The 19725-nt window shown below is 39.8% G+C and overlaps 2 protein-coding genes across 10 annotated transcripts in view; one reads left to right on the top strand and one right to left on the bottom strand.

The window, feature by feature from the left end:
* Positions 1 to 88: 88 nt before the first annotated feature.
* Positions 89 to 18304, top strand: Zscan29 (zinc finger and SCAN domain containing 29). Of its 3 annotated transcripts, none has more exons than XM_026392371.2 (5): positions 89 to 1497; positions 1959 to 2163; positions 4123 to 4812; positions 6181 to 6651; positions 9021 to 18304. In XM_026392371.2, exons 1-5 carry the CDS (start codon positions 1180 to 1182, stop codon positions 9887 to 9889), a joined length of 2553 nt encoding a protein of 850 aa, XP_026248156.1. In that variant the 5' UTR covers positions 89 to 1179; the 3' UTR covers positions 9890 to 18304. The 3 variants fall into 3 exon arrangements, with proteins under 3 accessions (XP_026248156.1, XP_026248148.1, XP_026248163.1); XM_026392363.2 differs by having other exon boundaries at positions 4120 to 4812; XM_026392378.2 differs by having other exon boundaries at positions 1329 to 1497; positions 4157 to 4812.
* The window catches only part of Mapda (N6-Methyl-AMP deaminase), a 32776-nt gene continuing 19656 nt past the window's right edge, over positions 6606 to 19725 (bottom strand). For 5 of the 7 annotated variants that reach the window (XM_026392390.2, XM_026392382.2, XM_026392405.2 and 2 more), the window contains one exon: positions 14086 to 19566. In XM_026392390.2, coding sequence (XP_026248175.1) covers positions 19372 to 19566 — 195 coding nt within the window. In that variant the 3' untranslated portion in view covers positions 14086 to 19371. Of the gene's footprint in view, positions 6669 to 14085; positions 19567 to 19725 lie in introns of those variants that run through there. The other 2 variants (XM_026392394.1, XM_026392397.2) reach the window with 2 other exon arrangements.

The following is a 19725-nucleotide window of genomic DNA, read 5'->3' as shown; positions in this document are numbered from 1 at the left end:
GCTGGGCGCACTGCTAGCTCCAGTTCTGGAGTTTGGGTAGCTGCCTTTGCGCATGCGCCCCCGGTGCCGCGAGTTGCCGGCTCGGACTTCCGGTTTGGGAGGTGGACTGAGCCACTGTGGAACCCGGGCTGGGCTCTTCCCGGAGTGGGTGAGGCTGGCTTAGGGGCAGAGATGCAAGTGGGTTTGGGGACACCTCTAGCGGGAGACGCTGCCAGGGTGGGGCCAGAGGGTGCCCTCAGGGTGGCTTAGCCCGGTCAGAAGCCTCTGGAGGGATTGCACTACATCTCTGAGAGTGACCCGGCCAGAAGGGAGCCAAGACAGAGAATCCGGAACGCCGCACCCTCAGCTTATTGAGCAGAGCTCGGCGCCTTCGAATCCGTAGTACTCAGAGTCCCTGGCCAGCGCCCAAGCTCGTTCTCAGAAGACTCATTACTACTGCCCCTGGGAGTTCCTCTCTCCGCCAATTCAGTGTGACTCTCTCCAAGTTCGCCAGTCCTTGCTTCCGTACTCAAAACCAACTTTAAAACGCGAGGTTTCACGTCAGTAACTCCCTGGCTGAGCGGTTCTTTTACTGTGAAGGAAAACAAAGACTTGATATTCAATACTTGATTTTTGCGTGGACTGGAAATCTATAGTTTGTAGCCCGAGGGGACGGGGTGGACGCAGAGGTCCTCGGGAAGGACTGGAGGTACTAGGGGAGATCAGCCGTGACCCCTGGAGAGAGGCTTTTTGTTGCCTTCCACAGGATGGTTTTTAGATCCTCTTGAGCCCCCATATGGTTAGAACTCACGGTGCAACATTGATCTGGGGAATTAGATCAGATTCGGAGAAAGTGGGAAAAGAGCAGATAGTACTATTTTCTGCAGCTTCCTGGGGCTGCCCTGTAAGTCAAGAAGCGCAGCTTTTTAAAGGTCATCCTTCTTGCTCATTGTTGACTTGTTGCCCTGAGAATGGTGCCACTTAGATGACCACTTGGAGCATGTAAGAAGTCAGGCCGGCTCTGGCAAGGCTGTAGACATGTGAATACATTCCTCTGTTAGTGTCATCTCTACTCTAGGAAGAAACTGCTTTTACACAGAGAGAGACTCATCTTCATTTAATTCTTCAAGGACATGGGAAGATAGGTGTAAACCCTGGAACCCTGACTCTTAATTGAAGGGAAGCTGCTTTCTGCTATGAATGATGGCCAAGCCCACTTTGAGAGGGAATGGCCCTAACTCTGAAACCTTAAGACAACGCTTCAGGAAATTCCATTACCATGAGGTCGCTGGACCTCGGGAGGCTTTCAGCCAACTCTGGGAACTTTGTTGTCGGTGGCTGAGGCCAGAAGTACGTACCAAGGAACAGATTGTAGAATTGTTGGTACTAGAGCAGTTCCTGACTGTCTTACCTGGGGAGATCCAGAATTTGGTACAAGAACAATGTCCAGAAAATGGAGAGGAGGCAGTGACACTGGTGGAAGATTTAGAAAGAGAGCCTGGAAGACATGGACCTTCGGTGAGAAGGGAAGGGGAAATTCAGAAGTGTGAGACTGGGAAGGGGCAAGGGTAGAGGGCCAATTTAAAGTACAGACAGGCACAAGTCTCCCTTATACTTCTGGTCTGCAACAGGTAACTTTTTCAGATGGTGCTCACATGAAGATTCTACCTGTGTGTAACCTCACCTTTCTTGTCACAATGAATTTTTCTTCATTTCATACTTTCTTACTTGATGGGGAAGAAAAAGGATTCCCCGCCCCCCATCCTGTTGCTTACGCTTTGGTCTTTTCCTTCTGGTGTTCCAGCTGCTTTAAGCTAATGATAATGGAATAAGGGCTTTGCTATAACCTCCCAATACCCCTACAACTCTAGCCTTAACCTAGAAGGATGAACTTTGAACTCTGGGTGAATTAAATAATCTCCTCTGGGAATGCCTCTCACTATGATCTTGCAGTGACAATTAATGGGGGTTGTTTCTAGGTCACAGTCTCTGTGAAGGGGCAGGAAGTGCACTTGGAGAAGATGACACCCCTGAAATCATCACAAGAGTTCTTAAGTGTTCAGCAGGAGTCAATGGAACCCCAGCCCCGGAGTGTACCCAAGAAAGAGAGGGCAAGAAGTCCAGACCTGGGACCACAGGAACAGATGAACCCAAAGGAGAAGCTCAGACCTTTTCAAAGGAGTGGTGAGGAGTAGTAGATTCATATGGGAAGTTAGAATGCCATTCTAAGTTGGGAAGTAGGGTTGGGGATAGTGAGAGGGAAAGGGATTTCAGTGGAAATCATAGAATGTGTGGTTATTGGGTCTCCCTGAAGACATGCAGTATATTGTAGGCAGCCCGCCAGTATGTTGTCGTCTTATATGTCCTCTTTTGATAAGTCTGTTAAGAAAATGACTTCCTAGTTTTTATCAGGACTTGGAATTATTCTGTTAGTAATGGTAATAGTAGTTCATATTTTCTAGATAAAAATGCTTTTCTGTACGGGTGAGCACATCTTTTAGTTGTTTTACTTCTCCAAATTAAACCACACTTGTATTTTTAAGCTTTCCCCCATAATCTCTATTCTCTAGACCTTAGCTTTTATTATTCTCTCATTTGGAACTTTTAAGTTCTCCAAATATGATAATTGTGGAGAACAAAATTATGTGTATTATTCCAGTGAGGGTGTGTTAGGTAGAGGCTGAGTTAAGAATTTTACTTCAGAATTTTGCAATATCTTCTTTCAGTATAGCCCAACTCATAATTATGGGAGGATTTTTGTTCACCTAGTAACTTTCATATCTTTTCTTCAGTGCCTTTGTACCTAGTCTCTTATTCTTGGTCTTGATTGGTAGAACTTGTTTTTCTTCTTTGTACTCTAGTGAACTCCATTTTGTTTGTTTTTTTCCCCTTTGATGATTTCATTTAAAACTTTTTGAAGTTCCTTTGAATTCTGATCTTATCTTTCTTGAATTTTGATATTCAAGAAACTTGAAAGTTTGATATTCGTTTCGGTTTAGTCTTTCAGGTGAAATCCTCTAACCTCACACCCAGACTTGCAGAGTTTATCAGTTCCTAAACACCTACAATGTGCTCAACATTTTGCAGGGTACTCTACAATAAGAAAAGGTACCTATCCTCAAAGAGCTTACAATATGATTGCAAACTATAAATATGTGCTAAACAGAACTGTATTGAAACAATGCTTAACAACTTAACAGTGTAAGTACTGTGGGGGTTTGAAAGAGTGGAGATGAGGTAGGGCTGTAGTGAAGGCCTCTTGAGGGCATTGGCAAGTATAGCTTCTTGAAGGATGGGTTGAGTTTGGCTAGGAGAAAGGAAGTTAAAGGAAAGGTACCGAGTGGTGAATAACAGTGTAGTTGTTCTGGGAAGGAAAAAATAAACAGAAATGGACAGTGCAAGGCACTAAGGTTAAGGGTTAAGGCTCAGCAGAATAGTGTGTTAACTAGGGAAGCAAAAGCCTGAAGTTCGGGGCTAGGGTTGTGGCTCAATGGTAGAGCACTTACTTGGCATGTGTGAGGCCCTGGGTTCAATCCTCAGCACCACAAATAAATAAATAAATAAAAGATCCCTTTACAACTAAAAAATATTTAAAAAAAAAAAAAAAAAGAGCCTGAAGTTCAGGTGACTGCTGCAGTTATCCACAAGTGAGAGGATCCAGGGTCTGGCAACAGGAATGGAGAAGAAGGATGTATTAAGAGAAACAATTATAGAATTTGATGCCTGAGTATGAAGGAAACAGATGAGTTGAAGACAATCTCTTCTCCCCTCTCCTCTGAAGTCACTGTTTACTTCTCTAGCCTGAGTAAAGAATAGGAGACAGGAGGTAACTATTTCTAGCAGTGCTACAACCTGTAAATAATGGTTCAGAAGGCTAGGGAGAAACTTGGAATAGAATTATTAACTCTGAACATACAACAGAACCTTTTCCCCTCTTGTTACTCTGCTCTGGAAAATAAAATACTTTTTATCTTTTGAGGTTTCCTGTATTTTCCCTATTCTTCAACTCAACTGAACTTTCTGAAAACATTTCCCTAGATACTTCCCTTATAATCCCTTGGATTAAAAAAAAGCAGAACTGAATTCAGACATGTTTTGTATAGTCCAAACTATGATTCCCTTTGTTTGCTTCTCTGTAAGCAGGATTTCCATTTCCTAAATCCGGTGTGGTCTCCAGGTTGGAGCACGCAGAGCCATGGATCTCAGATCTGCTAGGCTCCAAAGAGAAAGAAGTCCCAAAAGGCAGCCACACAGGTGATAGACAAGTACATGCTGATATGCTATCATCCAAGAGAGAGAGAAACTGGGTGGAAAAGGATCACTGGGGCTTTGAGGATGAGAAGGTGACAGGTGTACACTGGGGCTATGAAGAGACCAGAACTCTCCTTGCAATTCTTAGCCAAACTGAATTTTATGAGGCTCTCCAAAACTGTCATCGAAACAGCCAAGTATATGGGTGTGTGGCTGAGAGACTCCGGGAGTATGGTTTCTTCCGAACCCTGGAACAGTGTCGGACAAAGTTCAAAGGTCTTCAGAAGAGCTATAGGAAAGTCAAGAGTGGCCACCCACCTGCGACCTGCCCCTTCTTTGAAGAAATGGAGGCCCTGATGAGAGCTCAGGTCATTGCTCTGCCTAGTAATGGCCTGGAAGAGACAGCCTCTCATTCTGGCCAGGTGAGTAGTGATGCAGAGACTAAGGAGCCAGGACAGGAGGCCTGGCAGCATGAGGAAGGAGCAGAAACAGCTTTGGCTGAGGCTTCTGACAGTGATGAATTGGACCTGGAGGCCACTCCCCAGGACTCAACTGCACCTGTCCTGTTCCGAAGCCCAAGTGGTAAGAAGTTTTTCTTCTGGGGGGTTTGGGATTAGAATTGAGGAGCAGTGAGGCTGCATATGGAGTCTAGAATATGCCACCTGCCGGTTTGGTCCCTTTTTTTCAATTCTATATATAGTTCATTATCTTTTGGGGGAAAATAATAGTAAGGAAGATAATAGTAAGTAGTCAGTTGGTTTTTGAAAGAAATACACTCAGAAAATTCAAGAGTGTCTTGAAAAAGAATATCATTCCATTCCTTTATTAAAATATTTTTTTACAATTATAAAATCATTGCAGGCTCATTGAAAAAAATGTTGTATTTTATTATCTTTTCTTTATTTTTTTCCACCACTGATATAAATATAGGTAAGTCATAAATGTTGCTCATGTGCTAAATGCTTTTATTCTCATTATCTTTGTTCTTTTCATCTTTTTCCCACTGCCTTTTCTCTTTCTTCCAATACTTTCCTATTCTCCTTTACTCACAGTGAGTGGAGAATAATGGAAGGAAAATAATGTCCAACTGGCTCTCAGGTGAGAGGAAGAGTATTTGAACCCTCTTTCTATCCACCTTGGGCACCTTCAGGGAGCAGAGACTATAATCATCCTAATATCCTTTCCTGAAAGTACTACCCCAAGTGGGGGATGTGCAGCACTAGCATGTGTTCAGTCCAGGAGACAGTTTGCTCTTGCTTCCTTCCTCAGTCTGGCTCCTGCCCATCCTATACCCCCTGAATACCATGCATGACTATTTTATACCCTTCAAGTCTATGCTATTGCTGGGCTTGCTTCATTGAAATTGTGGCAAATGAAGAAAGGCCATACTAGAAATTTGGCAGCAGTATGATTCTGGAAAGAGGCAGTTCCTTAGGGTTTTAAGTCATTCTGTGGAAAAATGAATTCATAAGGAAATAGGACTGGTGGAAAATTATGACACATTGTGGATGAAACAACTAATTGAGGGTCTTCTTACCCTAATCGGTGGTGTTCTAGTTTTCAGAATTCCAGAAATACACTAGAAGGATGGGGAAATAGATTCTATACACTTGCTTTAGTATACATATTAATTGTTTCAGTGATCAGATGGAAAGGTCTTTTTTAAAGTTTGCTGAATTTGCTAAAGGATATACAGAAGCATATAGATCCTGAAAACATAAAGTATTTAATTAAAACATGAAGTTTTAATCTAGGAGTGATCTTAGGTGATTTTTATTTTCTTTTGGTGCTAGGATTGAACATGGGGCCTCATGCATGATAAGCATGTGCTCTACAACTTAACTACACCTACAGCCTAAGTCATTTTTCTTGATGCAGTGGATAGGACTGAGTCATTGCAGCTCTAAAGATCTGGTTTCAGTAGTGCTGAAATTTCTCTTCTGGTTGCAGGTGTACACTGGGGCTATGAAGAAACCAAGACTTACCTTGCAATTCTTAGTGAGACTCAGTTTTATGAAGCCCTCCGTAACTGTCACCGCAACAGCCAGTTATATGGAGCAGTGGCTGAGAGATTATGGGAATATGGCTTCCTCAGGACTCCAGAGCAGTGTCGGACCAAATTTAAAAGCCTACAAACCAGCTATCGGAAAGTCAAGAATGGCCAAGCACCAGAGACCTGTGCATTTTTTGAGGAGATGGATGCTTTGGTGAGTGCCCAGGTTGCAGTTCCATCTAGTGATGGCCAGGAAGAAGAGATAGTGTCTTGCCCCATCCAGGGAAACAGTGAGGAAGAAGCTGAGAAGCAAGCTGAGGATGCAGAAGAGGCCATAGAAGAAGATTCTGATGATGATGAAGAGGATACTGAGATACCCCCAGGGGCTGTCATGAACCGTGCTCCAGTCTTATTCCAGAGTCCCAGTGGTAAGATTGTTTTACTTCTTATGACAAAACATAAAAGAGAAGTAATGGGATTTAGAGAAAAAAACATCAGATTGAGAACTGGCCTCTCTACCCAGCTTTCATGGATTCTTCTTTACCTTTATCTCTTCCCCCCTTGTTTCCTGTTAGCTTAGTGAGCTGAGGTTAACTTATTCATGTGATTTGTCTTTTCACGATCTGAGATAGTGGTAAACTGTAAATTTGCTGTCATTTATGTGTGTGCTGCTCGGATTTCATCCCGTTTACCTGTTAGGGAATTGGATAACTTTTTCATGTCATGTACCCATAATAGGATGAATTAAAAGTTGGCTCTCATGCATGTTTTTCTTCTAATTTCAGCAAGTATATTAGCTGTAAGTCTGTGTTCTTCACATGTGAAAACTTGACAACCCTTTTCTTTAGATAACTTTTGTAGAAATCAGAGATTTCTGTGGAAACTGAATGAATCTTAGCTGCTGTATAAGAAAAAAAATATGGCTTCCTTCCAGGTGGGAAGAAGAGTTGTGATTTTTGGAGTTATACCTATATATGTATGTGAATCTGGGCTGTGTTGTTTATTAACTGATTGACTTTAGAGCAAGTTACTTAAGCCCCAGTGTTGCTTAGACCTTGGGCTTGGGTAGCTCCATGGTAGAACATTTGGCTAATGTGTAAAGTCCTGGGTTCAGTCTCCAGCACCGCATAACAAAAACAAAAACACTATCAGGGTTGATATAAATGAAGCACCTGTTACAATTCAAGAAATTATTATTATTATTTGGCTCAGGGGCACTCCACCACTGAGCCACATCTCCCCCTATTTTATATTTGATTTAGAGACAGGGTTTCACTGAGTTACTTAGAGCCTTGCTTTTGCTGATGCTGGCTTTGAACTCATGATCCTCCTGCCTCAGCCTCTTGAGTTGCTGGGATTACAGGCATGTGCCATGGCTACTTCCACAGTCTTTTTTGGGGGTACTGGGGATTGAACTCAGGGACACTCTACCAATGAGCCACATCCCCAGCTCTATTTTTGTATTTTATTTAGAGACAGGGTCTCACTGAGTTGCTTAGCACCTTGCTTTTGATGAGGCTGGCTTTGAACTCAAGATCCTCCTGTCTCAACCTCCCAAGCCACTGGGATTACAGGTTTCATAGTCTTTTCATCAACATTCTTTAAGGATGTCCCATGAACCTCAATTCCATGGGATATTTATTAGTGTATTCTACTAAAAAATGACTTTTAGATTTGAAAAAATACTAAGTAGACCTATTAGAGGGTCACAATACACTCACATATTTGAAATTCTGAGATTTTTGGCTAATCTAGTGAATTTCTATTTCATGGAACATCTCATAAGACTAGACTCATGGGTAGGTACTGCATTAAGTGATACATACAGACTGACATTCAGCATTCTTTTGCTCTTAGATTTAGTCTTGGGAATTTGGGACCCAAAGTTTACATAAAACATCTGAATAAGTATAAATTTTCAGAGCCCAGGCCCAAAGAAGCCTGGCATGTGGTACTTAGAATAGTAAAATGTTGCTGTAGCAGAATGCTTGGGTATTAGGGTAGATGTTTTTGGAAATTTATTTATTTATCTACCTATCTATTTTTCTATTTATTTATTTAAGCAAAGAAAATGTTTTAGACATATCCTAGTAAAGCTTTTCTCTTAGAAGTCCTTTTTAAAAATATTTTTTTAGTTATATATGGTCACAATGTCTTTATTTATTTTTATGTGGAGTTGAGGATCGAACCCAGTGGCTCATGCAAGCCAGGCAAGTGCTCTACAGCTGTGCTACACCTCCAGCCCAGAAGTCCTTTTCTTTGAAAGATACTAAATATTTTTCTACTGTATTTATTTACACCATATATTGGAATTTGAAGGGGGGGGATTTATGAGAATTCTTTCTGAATACAGAAGTTTCCCAAAAAGTTTTCCTGGACATTTTCTTCTAATCCTTTTAGTTACTGACAAAGAACTCGAACAAGAATACAATAATAGATCTGAGATGTAGCAAAAATATAGCATTAGAAAGTATCTTTCCTGTATACACATAGTGATAGTCTTTAAAACTTTCTTTTACTGAGAGGACTTTCTAAAGATTCTGGCTACTCAAGAAGTGTTAAAGAATATATTAGCCAACTCTTATGTGGATTATGCAGCTGAGAAACATGTGATAGTTTACTAAGTAAAGAAGTAAAACTTTGGGATTTTAATACTATTAGTAATTTGGGATCAAGAGTTCCCTAATTTTTTTAATATTTCATCATCTAGGATAATATTAGTTTTTCCCAGGTTTGCTTTCCCTGGCATATATAATTAAGGAAATGGATAACTTTTTAAATTCTGTTCTTACACCAGGTTTTGAAGCTGGATTTGAGGATGAAGAGAATTCAAAACGGGATATTTCTGAGGAAGTACAACTGCATAGGACATTACTTGCAAGGTCTGAAAGGAGAATTCCCCGTTATCTTAAACAAGGTAAAGACAATGAGAGTGAATGTAGATCAGGAAGACCGTGGGAAAAGACCCTAGAGGAGAAGAGAGGAAAACTGACACTCTCAGAGAAGAGTTTAGGTAAAATCATAAGTCATCAAAGACATTGCTTGGGAGAGAAACCCTTTAAATATCTCAGATATGGTAAAAGCTTTGGCCCAAACTCCCATCTCACACATCAGATTTCCCCCCAGGTAGAAAATCCATATAAATGTGCTGATTGTGGGAAAAGCTTCAGTCGGAGTGCCCGCCTCATTAGACACCGGAGAATCCACACTGGAGAGAAGCCTTATAAGTGTCTTGACTGTGGGAAAAGTTTCCGTGACAGTTCAAATTTCATCACCCATAGGAGAATCCACACAGGAGAGAAACCTTATCAATGTGGTGAGTGTGGAAAACGCTTCAATCAGAGCTCAAGCCTTATTATTCACCAGCGAACTCACACAGGAGAAAAGCCCTATCAATGTGAAGAGTGTGGAAAAAGCTTCAATAACAGTTCTCATTTCAGTGCACATCGGAGGATACACACAGGAGAGAGACCCCATGTGTGTCCTGACTGTGGAAAGAGTTTCAGTAAGAGTTCTGACTTACGTGCACATCACAGAACCCACACAGGAGAGAAACCCTATGGATGTCATGACTGTGGCAAGTGCTTCAGTAAAAGTTCTGCCCTTAATAAACACCGAGAAATCCATACACGAGAAAAGCTTTTGTCACAGTCAGCACCTAAGTAAGCTTCTAAGGATAAATAAATAAAAGAGCCTAAGTACATTTATTGTTTGGGAAGTTCCAATATCAAGATCCATCTCCTATTCTGTGCCCAAGTGGCCTAAGAAATAGTCCTTAGGGTTTATATCATTATTCGTTCCTTAACTTTCTTCTATACCTATAGCCAAATTCCCAATGCAATCATTTTAAGAATAAAAGGAAGATTTCAGTCCTTCACCTTGCCTGTATCTGAACTGATGAAACCCATCTTTCCCTCTCAGTGCCTATGTTGTTCCCTTAATAGAGATAACATGGTAGTAGATCTTAGGAATTTGATGTGCATCTTTTTTTGACTCATCCTGTCATTCAGCTGCATTTCAGTTGGAAAAATCCATCACAGCAGCATTTCAGAGAGAAGTTGTGAGACTACTCATTAATTGGGTCTAGCTCTTTATATAGTAATGAAAATGCTAAAAAGAATCCTGCTTACTTAAGCCTGTGCTTAGAGTGACATATTTGTCAGGCACATTCTTCATTTATCTTGGAGAACTGAATGTCCATCTTGGTTCTGTCCTGTGAATCTTTTTGTCAAAAAACAGGTATTCTGGGGCTGGGGTTGTAGCTCAGTGGTAGAGCATTTGCCTAGTATGTGCGAGGCACTGGGTTCGGTTCTCAGCATCATATATAAATAAATGAATAAAATAAAGGTCTATTAACTACTAATGTTAATATTAAAAAAAAAAAACAGGTATTCTGACTTGGGAAAACAATGCAAACTTTCTATAAGTACTGGGTATTGAACCCAGGGGCACTTAGCTACTGAGCCACATTCCCAGCCCTTTTTATTTTGAGACAGGGTCTCACTAAGTTGCTTAGAGCCTCACTACATTGCTGAGGCTGGTCTTGAATTTATGATCTGCCTGCCTCAGCCTCCCAAGTTGCTGGGCTTACAGGCATATGTCACCATGCCCAGCTGCTGTAATTATTGATAAAGGAAACGGCTGGCACTGGGGGAGAATGAATAACTTTCAGGAACTAAGTTGCTTTGGGAGACAAAGATCAGAAACCAAACTTAGTTTCTTCAATTCCTTGTAGGGTTAGAATAGAATAACAATACACTCATAGCATCCAGTTTGACTTTTTTCTGTCCCATCATGTGAATTTCATCTGTCCCTTGTAGTCTAGAAGCCCAAAGAACAAGCCATCTGAATGTGGTGGTAGAAAAGGCAGTTAAAGCTGCCAATAGGGAATCATCCATTTTCCCTACACTCCAAACACTTAGTATAGTGTTATGCACCCTGTGGGTGCTCACTACAAACCTGGAACAAATAGAAGGTACTGCTGTGGTCCCAAATACCACTTTGGGTCATCTATCCTTTACCCTCATGGCAGGGTAGATGGGAACAACTGTGATCAATAGAGCTACCAATCTACCACGCTTACACACATTCAGCTGTATACAGTTAAAAGCAACTCTTCAAACAAGTGTCATTACTCATCTTTATAATCCAATAGTATTGCATTAATTGCCCTTAAGTTCATAGTAGTATGAATGAGCCCTGTAAGGCACAAGTTAAACAGACCCTATCTTTATCCTCACAAAGGAAAACAAATAACACTCACATGGACAAATAAGTATATAGTTGCTGCAGTCAAAGAAATCTATAAAGCTAGGTAGTAAAACTGCATAAATGTTAAGGTCCAATGTATTAGTGTTTGCTATAAGAAAAATCTGAGGTATTCAGGAAGCAGAAAGTATTCAAAAGAGGGGAGGATACTGGGTAAATTAGGGTGGTATGAACAGTGGGAAAATGGTGGAGCAAAGAGCAAAAGACAGAACATAAGGAAGGTTAGATAAAGCTTGGAGCAGCAAAAACTTTAGAGATAGTATGACATGGCTCTGCAACAGGCAGAGTGTTGACAGTCGCAGCAAACTTCCAGCTGATTGGCTCCTCTGCAGTGATGCTCATTGGGCTGTTTCCCCGCCCTTTCAAACCACGGAGCTGCTCATTGGGGGACTCTTTTGGCTCCGCCCATGCGACTCAGCAAATCTGCCTCAAGAGCTCTAGAGGAATTCCTGGAGAGCTCTCATGGTGCAGTGTGGGTGCTAAAAATAAAGTTCATTCCTGCTTGACAAGTGGTTCGTGAATTGTGCCCAGCCAGACTGCAGCACAGAGAATCACCCTGACTGAAACATGGAGCGCCAGAGGTAGACCATAAGGTGCTCACTATGTGTAGCAAACCAAACCAGGTACTTGGCTGTGATTTTTTTGTGTGTGTGGGGGGGTACCAGTTATTGAACCCAGGAGCACTTAGCCACTGAGCCACATTCCTAGCCCTTTTTGTATTTTGAGACAGAGTCTCACTAAATTCCTTAGGGCTTCACTACGTTGCTGAGGCTGGTCTTGAATTTATGATCCTCCTGCCTCAGCCTCCCAAGTTGCTGGGATTACAGGCATGGGTCACCATGCCCAACTGCTATAATCATTGACAAGGAAACAGATGGCTGGCACTGGGGGAGAATGAACAACTTTCAGGGACTAAGTTGCTTTGGGAGACAAAGGTCAGAAACCAGTATTTGCTGAAGACACTTTGATGAGCAGATCACAGGAAAGATGACACTGGCCAGATGGCCAAGACCTGGGGTAAATAACTATTTTTTAACATTCATGTTTAATTGGAACGCTTTGAATGGATTGAGATCTGGGAGATCAGTAGGAAGACAGAATATTCTTTAATTCATATCTTATTGTGTTAGAGTTTATAATTAGAGCTCTAGTGTTTAAGAATCCTAGTACAAAGAACAGCCTACATTCATTGCCAATTAAAACATAAAGGAACAAAAAACACCAGTCTAAAGACGTGCCTCAGAATCTGAGATGGTTTAAGAAGTGTGCTGTAACGTCAAGAAAAGAGATTTTTCCTTAGTATATGTATAATCTCTTGAAAAAAGCATTGGTTTGGGTATCACTGGATACAAATTCTGGTTCCAGATGTCTTATAAGTTAACTGTTCCCTCTCTGTAAAGCAGAACAATGTTTACACCTAATCTGCCTCTCAGGGATACCATGTCAATAAAAATTATGTCCACAGAGTGCCTGATATGTATGCAAATTATTATGATCAAGTTGTTCATGGTAAGAAAGGATAAATTTTTCCCTGTTTATACCAGAAGTATGTCTGTCTGATTCTTTATGCTCTAGGCAATGAAAAAAATTTACAATGTAGTAAAAAAGAATTTAGAACAAAAATACTTTCTTTTATATGAATCCATGTCCACAATCCATTAGAACCCATCCTAGGCATAGAGAATGAGTCTTATATGAAAACATGCAGGACCAACCTTCCAATCTCCAAGAGAATGTACAAGAAAAATAGGGCATGAGCATGCTGTCTCACCAGGTGAAGACCTAATTCATATGAAACTACCTCGCAAAATATTAAATGCCACCCAATCTGCCATTCATGAGGATGGGAAGAAGCAAAAAATAATAGACTTCAAACATTGTAAGAGAAACTAATGCCACTATTCGGGGAGCAAGATGACCTAGGCACCTCTCACTTTTTAAAATCCATAAAGCCTTTGTAGGACCAGAGGACATGTGCAGAAAGGAAGCAAAAAATAAAGGTTCTAATAGTTGTCATTTATTTTTATCAGGTGTTTCCTTAGTATTGCTACTTCTTTTTCATATTTTCCACATACTGTCATTCTTCCTTTGATTGCTTGTCCTCTATGACTAATGCCATAGAATTTAACATTTATAGGTATTCGCTGTGTTGTTGCCATTTCTCACTTATTGTAATACAAGTTAGAAGCTGAGTCTTGTCAACCTTGTGTAGCATTATTTTTATGGTGACCAGGTAGGGAAGGGAGAAGGGAAAGGAGATGAGGTAAGAATGTAAAGATGAATCAGTTCTTTCATTATTCAATTCAAAATCTAAAATGAAAACTTTACTCATTTAGCTATGTTATGACATGGATGTCTCAAAGTCTTTGCATATAAAATGTATGGAGTATTCTCTGAAACCATGGTGCTAAAAGTAATATATGATTTTTTTTACATATGATACATATAAAATAAACTTATTAACTTGTTTCTACTAGGCCCACCATAGAGTTCTTTCACAAACATAACTTTTGAACCACTGGAAATTAGGTTAAATATTAGAAATAGAAGCCCAACATGTCTTTTTTTTTTTTAAAGAGAGAGTGAGAGAGAGAGAATTTTAATATTTATTTTTTGGTTATCGGCGGACACAACATCTTTGTATGTGGTGTTGAGGATCGAACCCAGGCCGCACGCATGCCAGGCGAGCGCACTACCGCTTGGGCCACATCCCCAGCCCCCAACGTGTTTTAAAGGTCATAAGGGTCTGGCCAGAAGAGCTCCACTGTGATCAAAATATGACAGGGTAGATCATTTAACACACATATATGTATATTTGCATAGATTCCCAGGGGTATTTGGTTAAACCTATATAACCCAACAGATAAATTAGGGAAATGATTTTAAAGTCTTCCACAAATAGTGAAGTCATCAAATTATTTAAGTAGAATTTACTTTAAAAATATTTTGTTGATATCTTCCGTAAACACAGAACAGAAGCTAAAGGGCATTCATCTCATTCTACACAGTGAGGTATATACTCAATAACTTTATGCTGAGTGTCACCAAGAACCTGAGTATTTCTTTGGCCTCACAAATCTCTGCTTGCCCAAAATTGGCATTTGAGAATTTTTAACAGACAAGAAAGCAACATTTTTTTTAATATTTATTTTTTAGTTTTCAGCAGACACAACATCTTTGTATGTGGTGCTGAGGATCGAGCCCGGGCTGCACACATGCCAGGCGAGCGCGCTACCGCTTGAGCCACATCCCCAGCCCAAAAAAGCAACATTTATGGGGCTGGGGTTGTACCTCAATTGTAGAGTACTTGCCTAGCATGTGTGAGGCCCTGGATTCGATCCCCGGCACCATATAAAAAAACTAAATAAAATAAAGATATCGTGTCCATCTACAACTAAAATATTAAGAAAAAAGAAAGCAACATTTGAAGAGACAAGGATGAAGTTCTAATAAGCTTAGTGGTCTTGATGTAGAACTAGAATAGGCAAAATTAAGGGGCACTCCAGATAAGTACAACTCTTGACCTCTGTGTTCATTTGATGTATTGATAAGACACAAGCTATATATGCTCTTAGCAACAGAGAGAGCAGAAGTAGCAGCTATACTGGTGACCAGGTAAATATGGGATGGGATTCAAAGATGAAAGGGGATATATGCACAGGATTATCTACTATTATCAGTAAAAGGTAGGCATATTTTTCAAAATGCCAAATCATTGAAAGAGTCAAGAAAATAAGGCTTTCTGAGGGCCTATTCCAATCTGCATACATATAGTTTTTGTTTGTAACTTTTTTATCTTGATATGATTTCAATTTTACAGGAAGAGTTCCAAAAGGAATTCCTATATATCTAGATGGACCAGTTTTATTTTTCCCATTTGCTTTCATTTTTATATATATGTACATACATACATACACACACACACACACACACACACCCCTAAATATATTTTAAAAAATCACCTGAGTTAGAATAAGTTTGCCCTTTTCTCCTAAATACTTAATATCAAGTATTTCCTTTTAAAGTATAAGAAGACATTCTCTTAAACCTCAAGTTTTCAAAGTCAGTAAATATAAAATTGACATAACACTATCTACTCAAATTTCTTCAACCATTCCAATAATTCCCATTATAGAGAATTTTTTCCTTGTCCTAGATCATGTTTTATATTTGTCATTTCCACTACCTCACTTTGTAGTGCTGGGGATGGAACCCAGGGCCATCCTGGAGTGCATGCTAGGCAAGCACTCTACTGCTGAAACACATGCTCAGCCCTTTACTCTTCTTTAATCTTAACTTGCCCTTTGTTTTCCTTTAGCCTCACATTTTTAAAGAATATTAGACTTTTTTTTTTCAGAATGACCCTCACTATTTAGGTTTATGTCACTGATATTTCCTCATGATAAGATTGAGAGTGAGCACTTTGACGATTAATAAAAGGGATGTTTTGTCTTTCTCAGTGTGTCAGGAGGCACATGATGTTAAATTTGTTGGTGATGTTGATTTTGTTCTTTGGCTATGATATATTTACCAGAATTCTGTTATTTTCCCCTTTGTAATTAATATGTGGAGAGTAATTTTGAGACAATGTTAAAGATCCTGTCCCTCAAACTTTCACCCATCAGTTTAGCATTAGTTTTCTAACTCCATCCTTTTAAAGTATAATATTAGTTTACTGTAAGGAAAAGTATTCCCTTTCCTCCTACTTATTTTTATTAGTATAAACTCATGGATTCTTACTTTAATGGGTTAAAAACCTATCACTGTCATTTATTTTGATGTTCAAATTATCCCAGATTTGGCTAGTAAGAACCTCTTCAGATTTGCTCTTTTGTTCTTTTGTCCTTTGTGCACTTCTTATTTTTTGATGCAACAAGGTATTCCAGACTAATTTGTACACTTTCTGCCATGACCTTTGTATCAGCCTTTAATTTTATATATTGACCTCATATTCTGTGGGACCCTGATGATGCATTTGTTCTTGGTAGATTCAAGTTCTACTTGTTCTTGGTAGATTCCTTAGGATTTTCTATGTAAATAATCATGTTATCTGTAATAGAGATATCTTTCCTTTTTCTTTTCTAATCTTCCCTCTTTTTACTTTTTCTTTCCTATTGCACTGGCCAGCTAAGATCTCTACTTCATATGAAGACCAGTGATTAGAGCATATATCTTTTACTTGCTCACAATCTTTAGAGGAAAACATTCAATACTTCACTATTAAATTTGATGTCCAGGGCTGGGGTTGTGGCTCAGCAGTAAAGTGCTCGCCTAGCAAAGTGTGAGTTCTTGGGTTTGATCCTCAGCATCACATAAAAATAAATAAATAAAATAAAAGTATTGTGTCCAACTACAACTAAAAAGTAAGTCTTAAAAATTTGATGTTAGCTGCAGATTCTCATAAATTCTTTTGTCAGCCAATCTGTGAATTTTAAATTTTGAAACTTCACACAGGAAAACTTATGCTGTACTCATGCTCCTACACTGAGTTAAGGCTAGCATGACTTTTATATTGTGAAAATGATTTCACAACAAAGTTAATAAATTAAAATCATTTGTCCCACTAGCTTTTGTATACATATATATATATACAGACATATATATACATATATGTGTGTGTGTGTATATATATATATAAAACAAAATTGTTTATACCATTTTCAATGAAAATATGATGTATATTTTCATATCATTAAATTTTGTTCTACAACATTTTAGAGGCTGTAAAACATGCACATTTTGAGGATAAATAATATTTTTTAACTATGCAATATCTGAGTGGGTGGGGGTAAAGAATAATATAAAGCTATATAAGGTTACAAACAATCTAAGAACTTCAAAAACCTAAGAGCTTCCCTCTACCCTGTTCCCTAAAAGAAAGACAAACAAAGCTTATTAGAAACCTTTAGTAATTGAAATTAGGGATGTCATCATCCTTTCTTTTCTCATACCAGGGAAAATATACATTCTAACAAGAAAAGCAATTCAAGCATATTTTGGTATCTAATAAATTATCTTACCATTCAGAACTAATCTTAGTTGTTCCTTGTCTTCAGCTAAAGGAGCCATGATATGTGAGTTTATGTAAGTCTGTGTGTGGTCCATTGTGTAGGGGAGGGGTCATAGGAAACCTAAAGAATTCTAGTAACCCCAACATTATCACTACTAAAAATAATTTTTGAACTGAGGAAAATGTTAAGTACTGGGGTGGAAATCCTGGCAGCTTCCACAAAGGAAAAGCTCAAGTGACAGAAACACCTGAAAATAGAAACTGCAGCAGTTTCCTTCTTACTCCTCAGTCAGCTACTGTCTCCTAAATTGGAGCAAAGACTTTAATCCCTCTCAAGTATTGACAAGGACAGTCATGAGAAGGGCAAAGCCAGATTTTAACAGCTAGCTTTGTAACTAAGATATCCAAAGTAAATGAACCTTGACTATTAGGCATTCACACAACTCTATGGTGTCTGGTGTGACCTGGCATTAACAGTCTTGGGGGATAATACTTAAAAGAGTTAAAGTAAATGAGGGGAGTCTAATTAAAGTAAGCACAACATAATACAGAGCTACTGTCAAAAGCTTGAAACTTTAAAGGTATTGGCGATCATGTGTTTCCCCTTTCTCCTTACCTTACACTAGTAATTCCAAAACTTTTCCTAATGAAAAATTGGCATGGAGGTAAGCTATGTAAGACCTCAAGGCCAGCTGAAAGCAGAGTTTTGAGATGACACTTGATTCCCTGCTTCTGCTGGTGTTCCAGCAGTTGGAGTTCCTCTGCTTCTGCTGGTGGGTGGGGGTCTATGTAAGGATGCAGGCCTCTGTAGCCAAAAAATGTTGCAGCTAGTAATGATGGGCCATGCCTTCCAGTCTTGCAGCAGACCCCCAGGAGCTCACCACCAATTTCTTCTTGTTTCTGGATTCTTGTCTCATGAATTTGAAGAATGAAATCCACAGACCAGGATGAACAAGTGTAAGGGCAGGGTTTACTGAAGAATAGAAACAGGAACAGAACTCTTGCAGTGCAAGAGGACACCGGATAGCAGGTTTTCTCCATCTGAGTGTGCTTGTCTAGGGGTTTATATAGCACTTGGTTCAGTGTTATTGGTCCAAACTTAAGCAAATCAGGGTTTGCAAAAGTACTAATGCCACTGGTCCAAAATTATGCTAATTTTAAATCCTATTTGGAAAAGTACTAACACCATTGGTTAGTCTAGAATTCCATTCAGGTTTGCCGTGCTTCCATTTTCTCCCCGCTTCTTGGAAAGCAGGAGGATGAGGTCAGTGAATTGCACATGTTCAGTAGGGGCAGAGGTCCCTAGGAAGCCCGATGGTGCCCAGCAGAGCAGGTGTGTGCACTATTTGGGGCGAGCTGTGGTGGGATGACAGGTGGGTGTGTCTTGGCTTGCCTATGGCATTGGTCCACCCTGGTTCAGGCCCTCTGCACTTCAGGCCCACGCTGGCATGATAGTCTCTGTGCAGCCATGGCCCACACTTGCTGCCTGCACTCCATCTGACCTGGGCTGCTGCTCTACCACGCCACTCCTCCCCTGTTGCTTCTTGGCAGGGACCAATGACTGGCTGCATGGCTTGGCAGCCAGGGAGCCATGTCACTACTAGTCAGTTTAAGACCTATTTACTGGTCATCTGCCATATGTAAGGTCCTGGTGATAGAGCCCATGAATTTGCTATGCTTTGAAGGAAGTGGGAGACAATTTACTGAATGGGACATAAAAGAAAGATCTCGTTTGCAACATATACAATAGTAGTTCATTCACCTTGGGCTGGGGATGTGGCTCAGAGGATTGCCTGGTATGTTTGAAGCCCTGGGTTTGATCCCCAGAACATCAAAAAAACAAAACAAAACTAGTTCATCTTATTATAGCTCAAAAGTGTAACACTTTGGGCTTCAGATTTTTCCACTTCTTTCTCAATTCAGATCTAGTGCTGTCAGAAGCAAAGATGTAGCTGATGGATTCATAAGACAGATCCCATACCTGAGACTTGGTTAAATTAAATGTTTCAGCAGCCAGTTGGTACTCTTGAGAAAGGTATGTCGCAAAAACACCCTTATCATCAGTCTGTCAATATAAATAAGAATGTTTCAAAATAAGTAAGGAAAATACTTTTTTAAAAATAACTCTCTTCTTTATATTTTCCTATTTACCAAGCTTCTTTAAACAGTCTAAATAGGAGCCTATAAATGTATATATGCATATCTATAAATAAAGAGTTTTATT

Source organism: Urocitellus parryii, chromosome 6 (genome assembly GCF_045843805.1).
Source record: "Urocitellus parryii isolate mUroPar1 chromosome 6, mUroPar1.hap1, whole genome shotgun sequence".
NCBI lineage: Eukaryota > Metazoa > Chordata > Mammalia > Rodentia > Sciuridae > Urocitellus > Urocitellus parryii.
This window is presented reverse-complemented; position numbering and strand designations above follow the sequence as displayed.

What these genes read in the sequence shown, in the direction of transcription:
- Zscan29 (XM_026392363.2), top strand. Translation starts at nt 1,180, where the DNA reads ATGATGGCCAAGCCCACTTTGAGAGGGAATGGCCCTAACTCTGAAACC. An exon ending in CAGACCTTTTCAAAGGAGTG is followed by an intron (nt 2,164 to 4,119) that starts GTGAGGAGTAGT and finishes CTTCTCTGTAAG; the next exon opens with CAGGATTTCCATTTCCTAAA. An exon ending in CCTGTTCCGAAGCCCAAGTG is followed by an intron (nt 4,813 to 6,180) that starts GTAAGAAGTTTT and finishes TTCTGGTTGCAG; the next exon opens with GTGTACACTGGGGCTATGAA.